The 22,912-nt window shown below is 43.8% G+C and overlaps 1 protein-coding gene across 1 annotated transcript in view; it reads right to left on the reverse strand.

Annotated features, from left to right (window-relative positions):
• TMEM87B (transmembrane protein 87B) overlaps positions 1-22,912 on the reverse strand; it is a 317,565-nt gene that overhangs the window by 153,732 nt on the left and 140,921 nt on the right. Inside the window, exon 9 of the mRNA XM_086927209.1 lies at positions 8,415-8,476. Within this exon, the coding sequence (XP_086783335.1) occupies positions 8,415-8,476 (62 nt within the window). The remainder of the gene's footprint in view (positions 1-8,414; positions 8,477-22,912) is intronic.

Below are 22,912 nucleotides of genomic sequence, written 5' to 3' on the forward strand. Positions count from 1 at the left end.
CCCACACAATCCCCCGAAATACATTTTGGGCGACACCCAACCCACCTGACCCTCCTTCCCATAATGATGGATCTTGTGATATCTGAGCCTCCACTACTGTGATGTGCGCACCAGTGACTGGCTAACTTCAGGAGGTCATGGGTTGATTCGTTTGGGCCATCCCTTAATGGAGGGACCCCGTGAAGACAGCCACCAGTGGGGCAGCCTCAGGCGGTAAGTCCAAGGTAATACCCTGCTGATTTTCCTGCCTGTTTCTCTCTGGGGCAGGTCTCCTGGTATTACTGTCCCCAGAGTTGAAGCACCCCAGCCCATCATTATTGATAACAAGAGATAAGCTTCCTGTTAAATTTTCCGGGCTTTTCTCCCTTAAAACCAGTGTCTCCCTGTTCAAGGTATCAACCATGGGCTTATTGGCAGTGATTCCTTGAGTCTTAGAAACACGCCCCTGTTGTCCTGGTTGCTGTTTAATGAACAAATCAATTTTTTCACATTTTCCTAACAGACCTGCTACACAAGTATTGCGGGTGTCCACAATGTCTACAGCAATAGCCAATAGAGCAGGTTCCAGTCGGGCTGTAAACAATTCCTCAATCATTTTCCCAACATTTTCTCTGGAGCTAGGGTCCATGCGGTGGGCCGCAACCACAGGTTTTTGTCTCTTAATAGGTTTTTTAGCTGGCCTGAGCTTACGGAGTGACTGTTGTAAGAGAACATCATGGCTTTTGTCCCCCTGACCCTCTGACGCCACCAATGTATCAGACAGACCTGAATGGGGCTCACCCATCATGGGAGGTTTTAGTATCACAATGTTCGGCTCCAAGGGTATGCTCGGGCTCAGATTCTGTGCTATTGCAGGGGCTATGTTATCAGGACCCAGGCCTAGTTCTTGCTCAGCATTTGCAATTTCTTTGGAGAGAACCCCCACCGCTGATGTCTGATATGAAATTATGGATTCCAATTTCCTTGGGACTTTAGCTTTTTTCCCCTCATACTCTCCATTAAATTGCTGCTTTCTCTTAACCATTGCAGAGGTCTGAAGGGTGGCCCGGTCCGGCCTCTCCTGGCCACAGACTGCCTGCCCTTTGCCCGGGCTTAGCCCGGCGCCGCCCGCGTGCATCCTGCGGGGCGGAAAGGGATGCTGGCAATATCCGGTTGGAGGGTCCAACCGGATATTACCAGCATATTACCAGGGGGGCGGGGCTGGCTGGCGCTGCTGGGTCCTGGGACAGTGAGTCCCTCTTGCTGTTTCTGCCGCCGCCCTGCCTCCGTGTTCAGGGGTCCGGTGCTGTGCTGTGCGCTGCGTCTCCGCTTCCAAAACTATTCCAGCCATCGTTTGCCGGCCTCAATGACAAACATGCCAGTTTTGCTGATGATCTTCATGGTATGCTTCTTATTATTACCTCTGATAAGTCAATTTATGTTTGATGCTCCAGATCTGTAGGTTCTAGCCCGGCCTCATCAAGAACTCATTTTGTTTTTTCAAGAAAAAAAAGGCATATAGCTGCTGCTGCATTTTCCCCACTCATCTCCATAATCAAATTAGGCATAAGGCTATTGTCTTGCCTGATCATTTGTCATCACACACATGATATGTGATCGGATTTAGTGCGATCCCAAATTTACTATAGTCCTACTGAAAATTCTGGGGCTGTTGTGTTTAGCTTTGCATTCCCAAAATGACCTGGTATCATCCACTGGTTCATCAAAGGCTATACCACAAATGTCTCTACTCGCAACTGCTGATACGTCCATGTGCATTAATGCATAATATCCTATACTCATGAGTTCTACATCTATTGTGCATTTTGATAGTGTGCATCTAAGGCATACATTCAGAAAGGAATAGTGGGTTTAATTCGAGTATGCAAGTGAATGTCCTTGTTTCATCTTCACATCTTACATCACGCTTCAAAAAATTATTTTCTCAAAATAATAAATGATAAAAATGATCGCTCACAGCTCACAAGGGGAGAGAGAAGCTTCAGATTCCAGACAAGAAAAGCTATTCTAAATACAACTGTATTAAAGTTGTTACCAGATAAAAGACCACTCCACACAGACAATGTAGTCTGGTACTGCAGACAGGCTTTCAACGGCAAAATGTAAATGAAGTTCAGATACTTGATGACAAACATTTACTGGGCCCTTGCAGAATAGCGAACGTTTGGCACTGATGTTTTTAGCAAGAACCAGATGAAAGGGTATCTCCACAATGTAACATGTGCCTGCAGTGGCAGATGCCCAACGATTGGGTGCGTGGTGGGGATGGAGCTGGGCAGCGGAATGCGAAAAAAACCACCTAGGTACTGCCGCCCTCTCTCCTCCAGCGTCTGTCCTCGGTCCACGAGGCAGGAAGCCCTCAGGCTCCCAGTCTCCCCCAGCCAATCACGACACTGCTGTCACCAGCATGACAGCAGTGTCGTGATTGGTCTGAGCGCCGTGGTTCAGACAGGGACTGGGAGCCCGTGAAGGTTCGCCACCCAGGCTGTGCAATACAGGCTGGTTGAGAACATCCTAAGTGCACATGACTGTTTGGCTGGACCAAGACAGCCAGCCAAACGGTCATGCGCACTTAGTGTCCACCACTCCCCCACCCCCCCCGCATGCTCTGGCCACCATACACCACACTTAAGCCAGTACAGAACAATAGAATGATAACATTGCCGTATCATTTTATTGTTCCTTTTTGAACTGCTCAGAGAGCAGTGGGGCTGAGCTCCACCAACCTTAGCGCACGAGCCGCCGTTGGTTGCCAGCTGTTATATTTTGACATTATGTTTATGCATAACCACTACTATTCCTTTGGTATTTGCAATACTATTTGTACATATACTCTGCATTTGAATTGGCTATGAATAAAGACTTTTAAATATAATAGTGTGAATGCTCAATTTGGGGGGAAAGGGTGCCAGTAACCTTCACAAAAATGAAGATAATTCTTGTGTAGTGTCTTATATCTTTGTTAGAGGCCTAACACACACTGTTTCACAGTAAGTTTGAGAGGGATAGGTTTGTCATAACTGGTATTTTTTCTCCACTATTGCTGGTAAACTGGTCAACCGTCGATTATGTGAGAGCTAAAGGAAATCTACCGGGCCATGATTAGGGAAGACCCGAATATTGCAACGAAGCGGCATCCCAAAGGGGCTCTTAAAATTCTGTGTCGAAGAGAGTTGTGATGAGTTGAGGTTTTTAGATGAATTCAGAGAGAATTTTATACACTTTGGCGCAAATTAGACAAGCTACATAAATAAACAAATTCGACTCCTTTGGAATTTGCAATATATTTGTATATATACTGTGCATTAGAGTTGACTATGAATACAGACTATTAAATATAATAGTATAAATGCTCACTTTGGCGGAAAAGGGTGCCAGTAATCGGCACAAAAAAGAAAGATAATTCCTGTATAGTCTCTTACAACTTTGTTAGAGGCCTAACACACAGTTTCCCAATAAGTGTGAAAGTGATATGTTTGTCATAACCAGTCTTTTTCACCACTACTGCTGGTAAGCTTGGTAAGCTGGTATACCTGTGATTATGTGAGAGCTAAAGCAAAATCTACCAGGTCAAGATTAGGGAATACCCTGATATTGCAACAAAGCGGTGTCCCAAAGGGGCTCTCCAAATTCTGCGTCGAAGACAGTTTTGATGAATTGAGGTTTTTAGATGAATTCAGAGAGAATTTTATAGACATTGGAGCAAATTAGACAAGATACATAAATAAGCAAGTTCATTTTTTGTTGGGAATTAAAAATCAAACAATAAAACATCATAATAAAACAATGGTATGTCAATAGATGGCACTAATCAGGCAGTAATCCAGGTGATGGGAGCAATGGACCTCTTCAAGCTGCACTGACACAGAAGATTATTGACAAAACAACTCCACAATTTTCCATTGAAGAGGAGTTTTTTCCATGGGTTTTTGGGTCACATGGAAAGCATACATTTTGTCTGGTTTTGCAGCGCACAGAACTTGCACATCCACCAGAATACAAACAACATATTTCCTGAACTGTTATCAGTACTTGTGCCAAAGTTTGAAGTTTGAAATTCAAAAGGAAGAGAAACTGATCCAGACTACAAATATGCAGAATGTGCAAAATCTGCCCTTTTTGTGATCAGAAATTAGGACATAAAAAAGCTGCACTCCCGCTTAAGGGGGCAAGACTTCAAGTATATCTGAACATCTACAAAATACTATGTAGAAACTAACTAATTACGAGAAGGATTTGCAACAATTGTAGTGCATAGCCACTCAAAAATTCAAAGAGTATCTGGAAGAAGTGAGGGGAAGTCTGATTTAAGAATAATGGTGGTTGTCTAAGGAATGGCTTTTCCTTTCGGGAGTGATGTGTGACTTTTGAGATGGATGACAGATAGGCAAATCAAAAATAGGGAAGGAAATGTGCATTTGAGGCTGTGCTCAGACTGGAGCGCACGCTTAGCAATTCTTTGAAGCATCTTTTCTGGTTTTGAGATTATAGATCTGAAGAAGAAGAGACCGACAAAAATCATAATGAAGAATAGTTCCTGCCATGAAGGTTAGAAAAGCCGTAGATGACATAAGTCTGCACTTTGTTCAATATTAAAATCCAAATAGATGACATTCTGCAAAGATATGCCTTATTGAAATCCCATCAGTCTTCATTCGGAAAAAGTACAACTTCAATCATCTGCCAAATCTTTGTGTGATGCTGGTGAAGAGGAACATATTCTATGAACTAACCAATAGCACCATTTTCGAGATTCCCTACACAATAACTTACATTGTGTGTTGTTTCAGAACATACTACTTTGTGTGATTGAGTTGTTAATTTGAACAAGAAGTGATGAAGGTCAGATTTCATCTAGAGTCAGGCATTGCTTTATTTATGTGCTTCAGACAGACTGCATTTAAAATGACGCAGATTTTGGTGCAAGTGGAAAACACATGGCACATGAAATGAGGCCTAGCCAAATGCTTTTTAAAGGGGCACTTTATTGGTGCAAGCAAAGTGAAAGACATGAAATGAGGCCTACTCATTCTGAAATGCTTGTGCTGAATTAACATGTTTTTTGCAGTGTAGAGAAAACTCATAATTTCAGTGGCCTTTTTAACTTTGAAGATAATCATTGAATGTGTTCTCTCTTCCCAGCTCTTTTTCTTGTAATGTACACCCCTGTTCCTGTCTTAAGAGGCTTTGGCTTTGTTGCATATTTAGACCACGTATATTCAGTTCGTAACACATCATCTTATAATTTGTGTTAATTAACCATGCACCATCACTACACGGGGGCAAAACACTTTATGCATGAAAAGCTATCATTAGAGCATGTTGCTATGCATATGTATTAACTGTGCGCGTTTTGAAAATGTACACTAGTGCATATTTATGCTATGTTGTATATAGCACATTTTTTGGCATGTTGTGCACAAATGAATAGAAAAGCTGCTTTCAACTAATAGCTTTTGCTAGGTAATCCTTTATACAGGGTACTAGTATGGGGAGGTAAAACATAATGGGTTTATTTACATAAAAATTCATACTCTTTTTATGTTTGTTTTTGTTTATGGGCCCACCAATAAAAGGCTGCCTAAGAATCCAGCATGGCTGCGAATTTTGACGTATGCGCAGGACTGCCAAGTGCCTCAAGTAAAGACATGAAGGGGTCAAGGCCACAGTGAACTGTACATTCTTGTTATTGTGCAAATGTACCAGAGTTTGTAGAATGTATCCTTCCTGCATGCAATGTGAAAGGAAGAAAGAAATGGACTGATACATTTTTCTGCCTTAATGATGCATATTTGTAGAATTATTGCTGGTAAAACAGACTGTATTAAGCATTAACACTTGCTTTGTTAAAACTGGTAGGGGTTGGATTGGTTGGATGGGTTGGAGCGCTGGGGCGCCCACGGGTAGCTACGCGCTTTAGAAATCCGACTCAAATTCTAATTCAAATTTGCCAATGAGAACAGGATGGTGAGACCCTCATGCCATCTATGCTAACCAATCCCATAACAAGCTTTACTGAAAACTGCAACTTTATTAGTATAGTCAGCCAAGAATTAGAGTATAAATAATGACCTCCTAGGGGGCGTGTGAGCTTCTCTTTAAGCCAGGGGGCCTCTGTCTGAGAGGGAGGAGAAGAGAAAAAGTAGATGAGATCAGACATCATATGGGTTAGGTACGCAAATGTGGCGGTGCAGTCTGGGAGGAGATTGTGTCCGAGGAGAGATAGAGGGAGGTGGGGGGCATAGGCTAGCCTTGCACGTCTTATTTTTTGGCAAGGCAGATCACATTCCTCTGAGGACTTGTGAAGGAGGGACATTTTCAAGGAGCAGCCTTTCTGTCAGATGATGGAAAGGGAGAGAGACAGACTGAACAGACCAGGGCAGAAGGTTTAAAATGTAGATGCTAAAACTAAGTTTATGCTTTGCCTAATTGATTAGTTTTGAACAGATTTATTTGTTTAATGCATTTATTTCTCTTTATGGAAGATTTTTGCCTATTAGTAATTAGCCTTGCATAATTCACTCAATCATATTTTTCTGAACTTTTTTTAAAGAATTCTAATTGACATTTGATTGCCTCATTCCTTCCTGTATGGAATACTTTGTATGCAACCTATAATATGTTCTGTATTAATTCTATTTTTCCTGCTTTCCAATTTCTGTAACCTGATTGATATTTGACTAATGAATAATGGGTCAGAGAACCTTAACTTTTAACTAGAAAATAAAACCCTTTAAAATTCTTACCAACTCTCTTTATTTGCTTAAATATCATTTGTATTTTGATTTTTCATGTTTATGTAAAGTCTCCTGAAGGTAATACATGGTGTCAAGGGCACAACACATTTTCAGCGGTAAAATAGAAGTAAATGAGGTTTTGCATTGAGAAATTACTGCGAAATTGCCGCTGTATCGGAAGCACCATGCTGGCTACAATAGAGTCAAAGGGCTTCTTATTGAAAATGCCACTATTCTCACCATCAGTACTGAACTGCTCCTCCAACACGTCACTTCTGTAATCACATCTAAGGCCCAATTCAGCATTGAGCACTATGAGCAATGCCTTCCTTATGGTCATCTGATGAGATGGGGCAGTGAATGTTCTACATTGATCAGGTTTCACACATTTCACCATTTGAGATATAGCTTAACTTGCATCAGGGTACAATCACTATTCCCTCCTATTCTCCTTGTAAGGCACCCTTTATTCACTTACTGCTCCTGGGTTGGGCATATGTGCATATTATGCACCTATGAACTTATGTAACCTTAGGCTTGCTAAGACTTGAGAACTCACACAGATCATGTTGCCCCTTTGTGAATTACCTATGATAATACTTTAATACTTTCCACTGAGGATAAAGCCAATGTCCCCTTGAGAATCTGTGACACAAAGAATATAGCAGCGCCCTTGTGACAACTCTAGTTCATCAACATGGTTAACAGAATGTATCACTCACAGGAAATAGATTTTGCCATATATAAAAAAAAACTGCATTAGCACATACCTCTGTGCTTTTTTGAATCCAGTGTGAAAACATACGGACAATTTGCACTGACGAGAGCTGTCATCCTAATATTTAATAACCAAACTATGCTCGGCTGTTTTTTATTTTACCAGTGCCCAACCACATTCCCCGGCTACCAACCCCCTGCGAACCTCTACTTGACTATTCCCACCCCCTTCCCTAGACAACTCTATTGGAGCTCATAAACCCAGATATCCTCCAACCCTACACCAATCTGTGCCTATCTTCGACAATCCCATCGGTTTCACCGTTACTCCACTCCAATATCTCTCCATTGCGTTGTCGCCAGGTTTACTTTGTGTAAATCTAAAATATACATGGCTATATCGCCAGAATTCACCTCAACCCCATCTCAACCGTCTATATTATTTCACACAGATGTGTCAAATGACTGATATTCTGCATTCAGATTCAGATTTGACCTTAATTTGTGCAAACAAAAAATGCCATGGCTCATTTTGTTGGGCCCAAATTATGCCTTAGGGTTTTCTTTATCCTAAAGCATGTCTGCAAACTCACTAGCAACACAATCTTATGAATCAAGGCTCACTTTTTTGCCCTGCAATAGCAGTCCTAGATGTTTCAGCATCTAGATATTTGCCAAGGTGATCCAATGTACACAAATAATTTGTACGTGGATAAAGTGCAACATTATTTTTTATCTATCACAGATATGCATCATGAAAATACTGGGTGCCACTGAAGACCTGGTCTGTCTTTATTTTGTTGTCCACAGACACAGGTCTATTCTTAGCCTGCACAATGTTGTAGCTTCTCCACTTGTGTAATTGAATAAGACTAGCTATGAAACATTAGCGGACATAAAGCCACTACCAGCTTTATTAAGCAATCCTACCTGCATGTAATGTATGAAAGCATTACTTACAATCATCAAGGGCCATTCGGATGCGGAGATAAATCCATGAGGACCTGCCATTGACACAGACACTGCAAAACAAATTAAGGCAGGGGTCAGGCACAAGAATTCCTACAATCCGAATTGAAATTAAAATTCATTCATCTGGAAGAACAGAAATGGACTAACAGAGTAGATAATGATTTTTTTTTTATAAAGGACATTGCCATTCAGCAGGCAGTAAACTCAGTCCCATCTTAAGCTCTAGAATCTCATTAAAGGACGTTAATCACTGCAGAAACTCTTATAAAGGAATGCTTTAGACCTCCTTCCTGAACACATAGATGTCCTGACCGAGGTTGTGTGGGCATGCAGAAGCATATTCATGTAAGTATCATTAATTTCTGTGGGGTCTGCTTCAGTGTGTAAAAGGTTAACAAAGGAGGCCCATTGTAGACCAATTTTGCAGAAGCCTACAGACTGCTGTGAAAATATGGCCAACGAATGATTCATGCGCAAGGACAAGAAGTTTACGCACATTTTATGAAGGACTGGCAGAAGGCAAACTGAAGGGTTCTTACAGATGGCCCTATTCAGATTGATTTGAAATAATCCTAATCCTTTAAAGCAACACAGCCCACACCTTCCTGTACAATGGACTGTGGTCCCAGGATGAGCGAGGGTAGCAGCCCAAACAAATCCAACTTTCTTTCTTCTGGCAACATATCCACCAGTTTACTAGTTCCCCGGCAGAACCGATTTTAGTGCTTTTTTTAATCCCAATTTGTTTTTTTAGAATTGCTTTTTCCATAACGCTAGTCCAGAACCCAAGAAGGACTGAGGTTTACGGGGTGCAGAGCATTTCCCCTTTAAAGGCTCATTGTCTACATACTTCAAATATTTCCCACATACTTAATGTGGGAGATTATTTCAAGCATTACACCCATCACTTTTCTTTTTGTGAAATGCCTATAGGGCAATGGGTATCTCCAGACATAAGACATGTGCTTAATCCTGTGTCCATTTCACTGAGGAGGCCTAAGTAATCAGATAATGGTCTGGCAATGCTAGTGTTCCCATTCAGAGGAAACTTAGCCTGGTAGTTTGGGTAGGAGTATTTCTACTGGAGCATGACTAAGGTTGCATTTCACATGGCTGGTACTTGCTGGAGGTGGCAGAGGGGGTAAAAATAAAGATAGATTGGGATGCAGCTCTAAGTAATTGCCAGTGGCTAGGATTCATTCAAGCATTCTAGCCATCATGGTTATGTTTTTCTCTGGGAGATGGTTCACGTGTTGGATATCCCAAATGAGGGTCCTGTGTTCACTTGCCCATAACTCAAGATCCACCTTACTGATGAGGCCCACATTGTCCAAGGTAGGTCTGGGCTTGCTTGTGCTCCCCTTCAGAGGGGATCTAGGCTGGCAATTCAGGCAGACCTGCTCCTGAGGCTTTTCGCATAAAACTGTATCCTGTTTGAGACACTGCAATGGGCAAATAAATAATGGACTGAAAATGTTGTCAAAAGTAATTACCAGTAGCGGAGACCAATTCACATATTCCACCCATCAATGCTTTTATTTTTCACTTCACAACACACTTCACGGCACACTTTGTCTCATGGCGTTGGCACCGCAATCTTTAAAACTAGCAGTCTCGCCACAAACACCCATAAAGACAAATTGTCCTACAAAGTAAGTAGTAAGCACAGCCAAAAACAAGACTATCATCTTCCAATACCAGGCCTTTTAAAGATTCCCATTTTTCCCAATGGTGAAAATGGCTACAGCTTTAAGAGCTGTGTGAAGACCCCAAGGAATATAGGAACTAAAATATGGCACATGTCCAGACATAATTCACTACCAAGCGTGACTATGGCGCTCAGACTCATGTGGCCTCCATCAAGAGATGCATCTTAGACAAGTCCATGCACAGAATGTAGGAGATCTAAAGGTTCAGCTACATACCTTTCAAACCTGAATTGCAAGAGTGAATCCACCCAGGATAAATGTCAACTTCGGAAGCAAGGGGTTGTGAGATAGATGCCAATATAACAACGTACTAAGACTACCATTTATTAATTAATTTATTTGCGGTATTTATAGAGGGCGACACGCATCCCTAGGGATATCACAGCGCTATATACCAAAAAGGACTACTGATGGCGTATGCTGAGAGGTTAAGGTTTGGGGAAGAGGTGGGTTTTCAGTTTTTTTCGAAATTGAAGGTAATTTGTAGTATGTCTTAGGTCAGTAGGGAGCTCATTCCACCTTTTTGCTGCAAGGTAAGAAAAGGAGCGACCGCCTGTTCTGACTTTGTAGATGTGTTTGGTTTTAGCCAAAGCTGATTGACATGAGCGTAGGTTCCTATTGGGCACATAAAATTCGATCTTCCCTTGGAGAATTGTGGGGCCAGTTTTATGTAAAGCCCTGTGGTCATGGCTAAGCAGTTTGAAGGCAGCCCTCTGGCGCATCGGGAGCCAATGAAGTTTTTTTTGGCACTCCGATGCAGAGTCTCGTTTGCCTTTGTTGCAAATGAGTTTGGCCGCCAGGTTTTGCAGAACCTGTAAGCGGGAGAATAACTGTTCTTTCATCCCTTCAAATAGTGCATTGCCATAGTCCAGGCGACTGACCAGTAGGGCTTATGTGATTGAGCGTCTGCAATCCAGGGGTATCCCAGGGAAATATCCTGGCGAGAAGTTTTAGTATGGCAAAGCCCTTGCCACAAAGGGATCGGACGTGATCCTTCATGGACAGGGCATCGTCCATGATGATTCCCAAGTTCCTGGCATGTTGTTTAGGAGTAGGGGCCAGTCCCAGTGAAGGTTGCCACCATGAGGCGTCCCACACGCGTTTGGCTCCACCGAACAGAAGAATCTCGGATTTGCCTGCGTTCAACTTTAGGCAGTGGTTGTGCATCCATTGGGCCATTTCGGAAAGGCAGTCATGTATCTTGGTTTTGGTTACATCAGGCCCTTCGTCCATGGCCACCATCAGCTGCGTATCATCCGCATAGGAGCAGATGCCAATGCCCAACTTCCTTCAAATGTCAGCAAGAGATGAAATATAGACATTGAAGAGGGTGGGGCTCAGTGAAGCGCCCTGGGGGACCCCGCAGCCGATGGGGTTGGGCCTTGAGTGGAATTGACCCATATGTTCTGCCTGGGTGCGGTTACTCAGGAAAGAGTGTAGCCAGTTCAGTGCTGTGGATTGGACTCCCTTGCTCCGGAGTATGTTCAGCAGACAGTCGTGGGATATCGTGTCAAACGCCGCTGACAGGTCAAGCAGTATAAGCGCCACCGCTCCACCTTGATCGGTGGAGGATCTGATACTGTCCGACACTGCCTGCAACGTTGCCTCGGTGCTGCTATTGGCTCTAAAGCCAGTCTGGAAGGGATCCAGAAGGGAATTACTTTCTAGGTACCTAGTCAGCTGTACATGGACCAATTTCTCCAGAGCTTTAGAGAGGTAAGTAAGCTGGGAGATGGGTCTGTAGTTCTCTGGGTTGAGAATGTCAGATCCCGCTTTCTTCAGAAGGGGGGTCACTGAGGCGTGCTTCCAAGCATCAGGGAAGGTGGCAGTGACTAACGATTTGTTAAAAAGTTGAGTGATCAGGGGACAGAGCGTTGGTGCAATTTTTGAGAACACGAAGTGGGGACAGGGGTCCGAGGGGGATCCAGATTTAACTGTGTTCAGAACTGCTAGGACCATCTTCTGCAGAGAGTGGTTCGAAACTGGTTAAGCGGGGTGCATTTCCTAAGTCTGGTGGGTCTGTAGATATTTCTGGTGACATAGCAGTCTTGGATGGGCTGTCTGAGTTGCTGTGGGTGTTTTGGGGGGTGAAGGTAGAGTATATTTTCTTGATCTTTTCAGAAAAGAAGGTGCTGATACGCTCACAAGCCTCGGTCGAGGGGGTGAGTGTTTGTGAAGTGCTGGATGGTTTGCTAAGCTCCTTCACTATTCTAAACAGTTCTTTCGCTGAATTGCTGTTTTCTTGAATTCCCATGTCGTATTCCAGCTGGGAGATTCCTGGGGCATCCATTTTCTCATAGTGAATGTTGAAATCGTCAACAAGCATATAGTTTTTGTGTTTTAGGCAGAGTGGCAGGAGTTAATTCAATAATTTGGTGCCAAGGCTGGCTTGTTGTCCAGGGGGTTTGTATATAACTGCACCAGCTAGGATGGTAAGGCCCTCGAAGAGTACTTTGAAAGGTAAGGTCTGATGTTCGATGTGGGCAGTTGTTGGTTCAGCAAAGCATGTTAGATGTTCCCTGAATAGCACTGCAACCCCCCCTCCTCTTTTACCAGGTTTATCTTGCGTAATGATTTTGTAGTTGGAGGGGAGGGGGTTTGCTAAGTCTGGAGCACTGGTCTCGGATAGCCAGGTTTCGGTAACGAAAACCAGGTCCGGGGTCTTAGATAGGAGTAGATCCCAAATGTCCAGGGCATGTCTGGGTAAGGATCTAGCATTAAAATATAGACAGTTCAGCGTAAAGTGATTTTTTGCAAGGATTGTGTGGTTGCCTGATGGGGTTTGACCCATGCTGGACCAGCGACAAGCGAGGCAGGCGATAGGTCCATAGGATAATCCTGGGCCTGTTTGGGTACATAGATGTGTTTTTATACCTGTGTTATCTTTATGAAAGGCTAGTAGCTCGCTGCGCGAATAGCGGATGGGCGTGGACAGGTTTTGAGTAAAACCAGCAGGGGGTATAGCCCCTAGTCCCGGCCGGTCGAGGACGGGTGCAGACGGGCTTACCTTTGGCGCGCCTATGGCGCGCCCGCTGCGCGTCCGGCCCAGGCACATGTTTTGTAATGGAAGGGAGGGGGCGTGGCCTCAGGGCGGTGGGCGTGGCCTCACTGTCCTTGTAATTGGCGGCAACTAATTGGTTACACCCGCAGCAGCGTTCAGATCGGCTGCGGGCATGCACGGCGACTCGAAGTCAGGGGGGAGTGCTCCGGGGCAGCGTGACACACAGGTAAAAGCAGTTATTAGCAACAGAACCATCAAACAGTGATGCAGCCCTCTGATGAACGTGATCATACTAGGACACCGAAGTAAGCATCACTTTTAGGATTCTCTGCTACTGCCAGCAGAAGAATTACCACAACCACACCTTCTCCCACAGACCCTAGACTCCACAGCTACCTTACGCAAATCACTAACACTCACTGCAAACAGATGGCAAAGTGCCTAGTGGCTGGTGCAAGAGATATCCTGCTACTTAGCCTAGCAGTAGCTGGAACTGCTAAAGGTTCTGGAAGAAAGAGGGCGGTGTTAGCAGCTTGTGGGGCATTCACAATCTATTATCACTCTGTAACCTCTATCAAACACTTTAGGAGTGTGACAGAACAGATCCATCAACAGAGTGGGCTGTACTTGTGCCCACTCTATCCCTACCTACACTTTCAACAAAAAATAAAAACAGGCTTGTAAGGTGTAAACCCCTGGCCTGCCCTAATCATGGTGGTCATGTTTAGCATTATACGTTTACTTTAGCACCACCGAACAAACATGTTACACTGTGAACACCATATCCATAACGCAAGTATTTTCCTTTGTAGCGGACAAAAAAAAACCTTAATTGTCTTGTACATCAGAAGCTTTCTCCCCTCTATCCTTATGGTGTGCTAAAACATGAAAAAGCTGCCAGCATGGAATGGTACTGTGCAGCCTCTCTAAGCTTGGTACCAGTCAGTATTCTCTTCTGGGCTGACTTGCACTCACTGTCAATTCGAATGTATTTAATTTTGAAATTTATAAAGCGCATAAAACCTGCACATTTTTACTTTCCTTGTAGGCCCAGGTCGTGCCATTTCTAGAGTTGCCTGGCTTCTGAAGTTCGAGCGCCATAATTTAGAGGGTTAACTCCGGTTTTAAATTAATTTTATTATTTACGTTTTCACTGTAATTTTAATTCTATATTACTTTACCAATATCTTGCCTTTCACAGGGGAGCCTGCGGAGGCTTGTGGGGCTGCTGGACCCATGTTTGAGCTTGATATGTCCCATCTGTTTTCCGGTCTCCTGGCCTTGGTTGCAAGCATGCAGTTGGCCAAACCCACCTCGATAGGAGAACTATAACTTCAACCTGATAGTACGTTAAGTGCAGTGGGAGTGCGGGTCCGGACTGCGCCATGAACCCTGTCGTTTTCGTAAGTATTGGGGTGATTTTCTAAAATGATATAGAGATTTGGGCTCTCATTCTGTAACCACTTCAACTTCGATAGCCCGCACAAATCCAATATCTGCGATAAGTGTCCGCTCTCTTGTAATCTTTCTGAAAGGGCTCATAAAATTGCCACTTTCGCGCTATCACACACACAGTAAAAAGTGCGCAAACCGAATGCTTGATAAATGTTAAAACAGAAGTATGAGCTATCTGAATTGTTAGAGTCTCACAGCTCTGATATTCTGTTTCACACAGAAACTTGGACTGACAAGTCTGCTGCACCAGACATTACCTCAGATTTACCTGCAGAATATCTAATCATTCGATTTGATAGAGAAGGCAAAACGAGCCAGAGTGCTAGCCCTAATATATAAAATCTTTATAGCAATATCATGCTATCCAGATAAAATCAGCAACTATGAAGCCCTCTCTTTTGGGTATAAAATTAAAAATCAAATTAAGTATCACTGTCTTTTGGTCTACAGCCCTCCTGGGCCCAGGACTAACTTCTTAAAAGATCTTAGCGACTTCCTTGAGGGGAGTGTGCAATTTGGAAACTACACAGTACTAGGGTATTTTATCTTCCACTAAGATAACTCCGGTAATGCGGACACTAAAACTTTCATTGACAATCTGATGTGCTTCGATCTGAAACAAATGGTCCACTCCCCAACTCATCATGTGGGACAGACCCTTGATGGTATTTTGACAAACCTAACCAACACAAGGAGATGATGGACGGAGTACTGTAACTTTTTAAACACTCACCCCCAGTGACAGATCTGGGTTGAATATTTCATTGTTCTTTAGCGAACTTCGCCTGGCTTGGCAGTTCGGGCTGGACTCTCCCATGAGGGACAGAGTCAAGACTGATTTGCATATGGCTGGGTCTGAACTGAGGTGGTGAAGTGAGCTAAAGAATGATGATAGATTCAACCCATTTCTGGGACTGGGGGTGAGTGTCTGAAAAGTTTCAGTGCTCCATCCTTTATCTCCTTGTGTTCGATTTTTACAAACCTGCCAGAGCTGCAATTAATTGGCATCCTTCCAGTTACGTGGTTGACCACATGGCAGTTCAGTTATGCTTGTGTAATAATCAAATGAAAGTAGCTCTGATTTCTACCAACCAGGCCAAGTTGGCAAGGGCATGGAACAAAGTTAATGGATCGGACCGCATTAGAAAACCTCGAGTCCACCCAACTTCCGTATATGGATACCCTCAACATTGCGGCTTACTGTTACTTTAAGGGCATATAAGAAGCAGCAAAATAAAAGGCCTGCTTAAGAAAGTAATTAACCACAGATTGTGCCCATCAGCCCCCTGGTGTTATGCTAAGCTAAGGGAACTAAACTTGTCGTTGTCTGGAAAGGATCTAGAGAAGTAATTATGTTCCAGAGCACAAACACAAATTACTTATTCTGGAATATAAGGGCTTTATAATTTCTTAAAAAATCATTTTTTTCAGAGAAAATCAGATCCACTATCAACTCATCTCTGGAGTTGTACATAGCCTCTCTACCTCCTCTGCTTCCCCTACAACACTCCCCACTCAAGAGCTATGGGACAACTTAGCGACTTTCTTCAGAAAAAAAGTTGAGGGGGTCTACAAGGACCTTATCCTCAACAACGGGAATGATTATTCAACTCAAGCTATCACTCTATCAGATCAAATCCAACTGGCTCTTTGTGAATTTCCAGCCATCTCTTCAGAACATGAACTTATAAAACTAACCAAGTTGGGAGCCCCTTCAGACCCTTGCCTCACTAGAGTGTTGCACAATATAGCAGACTTTATTGCACCCCCATTTTCCTTGCTGCCTAATAATATTCTCAAAACCATATGTTTCCCTACGGAATGGAAAAAGGCCTCCATTCTGCCACTTTAAAAAAATCAAACTCTTGACCTGCGGTAAGAAAAGAACTACTGCCTGATCTTGAGACTTCCTGTTCTAGCAAAAGTACTAGAAAGACAGCTTAAGAACACTCTCTCAACTGTTTGGATCAGAATGGTATTCTGAACAATTACCTGTTCAGCTTTAGGAAAGCCCATAGCACTGAAACTGTGCTGGTTGCAGTATCAGAGGTCAGGGAAATTCCTGACCGTGAGATAAGGCTGCAGTGGTCCTTTTGGACCTATCCGCAGTCTTTGACTAAGTAAGCCACAAGATTCTGAAACAACGTTTGTTGAAGATGGGTGTCCAAAGCGCCGCCTTCAAACTACTCTGTTCCTTTTTGGATGGAAGGGATCAAATGGTCAATATGGGAGATTTTAGTTCTACATCATGTTCAGTTCCTTGTAGTGTCCCACAAGATTCTTAAGTCTCACCTTATTTAATATATTTATAGCATATCTTATGGGATTGATAAGGTTGTTCGATTTTTTCAAACTGTCTTACGCAGGCGACACCCAAATTATCATTCCCATGAACAATAATGCAGAACAGGTGGCTTCTAGTTTCAACAAATACATGAGTGCTATTTTCAATTGGGTGAGCTCCCATGGTCTCAAGGTGAACTCTGAAAAGACAGAGGTTCTCTTCGGGCAGGATATCTCTTTCTAGAACAGTTATTGGTGGGCTCACGCCCTTGGCTCTCTTTTGATCCCAGCGGTTCAAACAAGGAATCTTGGAATAATTTTTGACACTAATCTCTCTTTTAGGGACCAAACAATCATTCAGCTTCTTCATGCTTCCATATTTAAAATTGTTTGAAGAAAACTCTCCATTTCTTATCATTCAACCTACAGAAGATGGTGGTTACTTCTCTGAGGATATCAAAGCTAGATTACTGTGATGCCCTCCATATTGGAGCCCAGCAGTGTGTTTTGGGAAGTCACCAGAGACTGCAAAATGCAGCAGTTCGGGTCCTGAAAAACATTCAAAAGTATGAACCAGGAAAAGATCCCAAAGCATGCGCCTCTTAAGCCCATCACACTTTTGAACCTGGATGCCAAATTATACTCTAAAATCCTGGCCACACGGCTAGAAAGACTCCTCCCTGCATTGATCGACACAGACCAATCAGGGGTTTATTAAAGGTCGGCAGACCCATGAAAATTTACGTAGAATTGTGCATAGAATAGAAAAAGTTCAGAGGAAAGGCATCCCTGCGGCCCTCCTTTTATTGGACGCGGAGAAGGCCTTTGATCGGGTAGATTGGGCCTTCCTAACAAGAACTCTGAAAAGATTTGGTTTTAATGACACTTTCATCGGCATGGTGCAGGCCAACTACCACTTTTCCAGCTCAAGAGTTCTTGTGAATGGGGCAGCTTCAGAAGCCTTTACGCTCTCTAGGGGGACAAGGCAAGGATGCCCTTTGTCCCCACACTATTTGCTCTTAGTATTGAGCCCCTAGCAGAGAAGATCAGGGAAAATACTTACATTAGGGGGGTTACCTTCGGGACCGACGCACTCAAGATAGGACTCTTTGTGGATGACGTGCTCCTCCCGATCACCGACCCACAGAACTCGCTAGCTGCAATCCTGGAGGAGCTCAAAAGGTTTGAACGAGTGGCAAGGTTCAAGATGAATAGCGCCAAGTCATTCCTGCTCAATCTGACCCTTCCGGGGGAGGAGTGGGAACGAATCAAAGCGACTTCCCCCTTCTGTTGTACGAGCAAAGAAATAACATATCTAGGGGTTGAACTCACTCCAAAAATCACAGGGCTCTACAAGGCCAATTTCCTGCCTTTATTAAGACAAATCAAGGCGGACAGGAGCCGGTGGAAAAAGGCCAATACCTCCTGGATAGGGAGAATCAATGCAGGGAAGATAAATATCCTCCCTAGACTCCTTTACCTCAGTCAGACAGTCAAATTAACTTTATTCGATTTGATTAAAATCATGCAAAGGACATAAAAACGATATTATATACAATTAAAATAGGATTAAACAATTTCTTTGCAATCAAGTTCATTTGACATGGTATTACAATAAAAACAATTTTAAAATCACTAAAAACGGGTTATACACACTAATTTGACAAGTTCATACATCTTCTTGATCTGGCCGCTGCCACTAGGAAATTTGCCATGGCGAATGTAATGCGTATATTTCCCAGGGATTTTAAATAAAGCATGGCTGGTCTCACCTGGGAGAAGCCAGCTTCCCTTAAAACAGGTAACAGGTATTTTTTTCTTTGTGCAGAGAAGAAATCACAAAACATAATAACGTGCATCGTGTCTTGAACTGAAAAATTGTCACAAGTGCAAGGTGGTGCTAACTCTGGATTAATCCAAGAGTTAAAATTGCCCAAATAAAAGTGAATAAGATTAAACCTAAACAGAAATCTATGGAAAGGGTTTGTGACAAAACATAAATAGGGCTCAATTGCAAGTGAATAAAGTGACAAATAATGCAAACGTACTGTGGGCTTTAACAATTCTGATTCTTCTCGCAACAAACTTTCCCTTGACATGAATTGTTTTTTAATTACATCCACATCCTGTTTTGTAATACCAGAGGGAACAGTAAATAAGTCTGGGCGTCCCAGGTCATTAAAAGATTTTTTTAGGTAGGCCAGCCATGGAATCATGCTACTATTCTCCAGACTCATCACATCCCTCATAATCATGTGGTTTAGCGTTAGTTCTGTGTTTAGCCAGGTCTTGAGCCAATATATTAAAGGTGCCAATCTCAATTTATCCTGAACATAATCCAAACCCAGTTCCTTGTGAATAGAAAAAGTCGGGGAAGATTGGGGAAGGCACAAAAGGGAACGTAAAAATCTATTTTCCGCTAGCTGAATTTTATCCAAGCGTACATAGCCCCATAAAGGCGCGCCATATAAAGCCACAGGGAGGGATTTGCTGTTATACACCTTTATGATGGCTTTCATTGGTCTATGACCCAACCTTTTGGCGAAACCCAGAATGGCCATTGATGTCCTTGTTACCGCTATGCTTTTGGCTCGTATCTGGGGTCCCCAGGTACCCTTGCTATCAAAGAGCACACCCAGGTAAGGGAAAACAGGAACACTAGAGACTACCTCTCCTTTACAAAAGAATGTTTTTGCCTTAGCCTTGTTCTTTTGTGGACCAACGACCATGGTGTGGGATTTAGCAGCATTGACCCTCAAATCAAGCTGGTCCATAAAGGAGCCAAATGCGTCCAGCAGCTTTTGGAGACACACCCCTGTGCGTGCTATGAGAACGGCGTCGTCCGCGTATAGGAGAGCAGAGATCTTAACTTCTCCTACACGCGGAACGTCTCTTGCTGCCCCTTCTAAGTGCTTACCTAGGCCGTTTATGTAAATTGTAAATAGCAGGGGAGCTAATATGCAGCCTTGCCTAACACCCCGTTTCGAATTGAAACGGGTCGTGCATCTGCCTTCTTTTGTTACCCTAACTGCGGCAAATAGATCCCGGTGTAGGGACGCTATGAACCCCACCAAGTCTTCGTCAATCCCCATCTTCAACAAAATTTCCCATAACTTTGATCTGTTGACCAAGTCGAAGGCCGAGGAGAGGTCCATAAATGCTAAGTACAAGGACCCCTCCTTGGCCACCGTATACTTAGCGATCAGTAGATGTAAGTTTGAACACTGTTTAATCGTGCCTCTTTTTTCCCTAAAGCCATATTGAACGTCAGCCAAACCGCCACATCCTTCCAAACTATCCCTTAACCTTGCCAAAAGGACTCTGCCCAAGATCTTTATAGCAGAGTCCAAAAGTGATATGGGCCGATAACACCCTGGGTCGTCCCTTTGGCCCTTTTTAAATATGGGGACTATTGTGGAGGTCGCCCATGTAGTTGGGGGGAGGCGTACTGTTTGTGGCTGTGAACACATTTGCCAGGATGCCAGCCCATAGTTTTGGTGAATGTATATAAAAGTCGGCTGGCACCCCGTCTGGGCCGGGGGCTTTGTTCCTTGTGGTAGCACAAATTGCCTTTTCCACCTCCACACTGTAAAAGTGTAGGGGTGTGACCACCAAACCAGGCATATTTTGTAGATGGGTGGAGTCGCCACTATCACCATAGACGGAGCTGAAATGAGCCAGCCACCTCTCGTCTGGTATTACACAGTCAATATCTGTGTTGGGTGAGTCCGAGAAATATGGATGGTTGATTACAGCCCAGAATTGCCTGCTATCCCGCAATATGTTGGTGGAAGATAGTTGTTCCCACGCCTCCTGTTTAATGCAGTCCCGTCTGTTCTTAGTAACCTTCCTATATTATTTTCGCAAATTTGTAACCAAGGCCCTGTCCCTGGGGTTTGCTTTAAGGGCAAATTTTAGGGCTTTAAGTGCTTTGGTGCAGGCGGGATCAAACCACCTATAGTGTTTTGACTCTCCCCTGCCCCGTGGGGCCGTATGTTGGAAGATACTATACTGCATATTGACTGGAAGGCGTCCATGATGTCATGGCCTTGCGAGGAAGGGTCTAGGCAGATCGTGATCTGATCATTTATCTGCGGACCAATGTCAGAGTAGAAATCACCAGGAACCACATTCCCCCACTTCAACCGTCTACCCTGGTCTATTGGGCGTAGGGTAGGTCCAGGTCTGGCCTGTCCTGGCTTAGGGCCCATAAAATCCCCCCAGGACACGATCAAAAGGACAGGGTTATGATCACTAAAAGGTGATGGGACGGTGCAATAAGAAATAGTATAATTGAGAATACCAGATGTCACAAAAATATAGTCAATGACAGTCCCCGGGGATGACCCCTTAAACGTTGGTGTTCTAGGTTCCCCCTCCCTTGCTATAAATTCAAGAGGTTGAAATTGGCCAGGAGATCCTCCAGCTCCTCCCCAGCCCTAGTATGCTCAAAGTGCGGCACCTCCTGATCCCGTGTCTCCATACATTCAATTACAGTACAACCAAAATAACAGGGATGGATATTAAAATCACCCATTAACACAAATTCATAACTAGTATGAGTATTTTGGCTGAATAGATTTAAAAAGGCATCCAATTTTGAGATGTTAATAAACAAAATACTCTTTGACGGGCTAATTTTCCTTTCTACTATTAAGCAATTTGGAGAATCATATTTAATCTGCTTCAGAGATCCAATAAGATCAAGAGAAAAAAAGAGTCAGGAGGCCTCCCCTCGCTCTGCCTGCATTACTAGGACAAGCCGCGACTGCAAAGCCTGCGAAACCGTCCAACCAAAAACGGGATGTCATATCCCACGCTTCCTGCAGGGCAATGACGTTGTGGTCTGAAACAAAAGAAACCCATTCGGTGTCACTCATTTTTGAGCTAATTCCTGCGATGTTCCAGCTAAGTATTTTACAACCTACTTCCTTTACCTATTCCAGGGCTTCCCGATCCCAGTGGAAAGGGATTTATTCACGGATCTAAACCAGGTAGGCACCAAATTCATATGGCAGGGACAAAGAGTCCGACTTTCATATTGGGTTCTAAATAGGTCCCGAGTAGAGGGAGGTATGGCTCTCCCAGACTTCAGTAGTTACTACCGAGCGGCACAGATGCAGGTTATAACGGATTGGTCTCTCAGAGAGTCCGAAAAATATTGGCTCCATATGGATCGACAAATTACGGGTACAACCATATGGGACCTCTTATGGCTAAAGAAGCAACATCGGTCGCCAAACGCATACATTAGTGCCCCCGCAACAACTACTCTGCGAGCCTGGGACCTGCTAACTAAAACATTATCCCAGACTACTTTCCCCTCGCCCTACACCCCCATCCACTTTAACCCCGATTCCTCCCCCCCCCCGCACTGAGGGAGGGGCCATTCACGCAGTGGAAGGAGGGGGGTGCCTAATGATCTCCCACCTATACAGAAGAGGGGAACTGCTGACCTTTGCAGAGTGCGTTAAAGAGTTTTATCTACCGCCTTCCAAGGGCTTCCACTACACACAACTCAAACATTGGGTGTAGCAACCCCAGGAGCGGCTGGCCGCTACCAGAACCTGCTCCCTGTAGAGAAATTTGCACACTCAAGGGCATCTACCAAGGGAACTGTTTCCTTTCTTTATTCCCTCATTCGAGCAGTGAGTCCTCAGTCGCGGCCGAGGCACTGGGCCTTGTGGGCCTCTATTCTACCTAAACCAGTGGAGGAGAAGCAATGGAGCCTCCTCTACAAGGACATATCCAAACATAACAATTCTATGCATCTCTGAGAGGCACACTACAACATTTTGTACGATTGGTACTTGCACCCCCCGAAACTACACACAATATTCCCTAACACTTCAGACAGGTGCTGGCGAGGCTGTGGTCTGCTGGGTGACTTCCAACATATCTGGTGGGACTGTCCCTCCATTAAGCCTTTCTGGAAAGAAATTCTCTCACATATCATACTGATTTTAGGATACCCTGTTCCGGAGAGCATTGAACATACCCTCTTGGGGCTTCGAGACCCGATATTGAAAAGGCAAATA

This window comes from Lissotriton vulgaris, chromosome 6 (genome assembly GCF_964263255.1).
Source record: "Lissotriton vulgaris chromosome 6, aLisVul1.2, whole genome shotgun sequence".
Lineage (NCBI taxonomy): Eukaryota > Metazoa > Chordata > Amphibia > Caudata > Salamandridae > Lissotriton > Lissotriton vulgaris.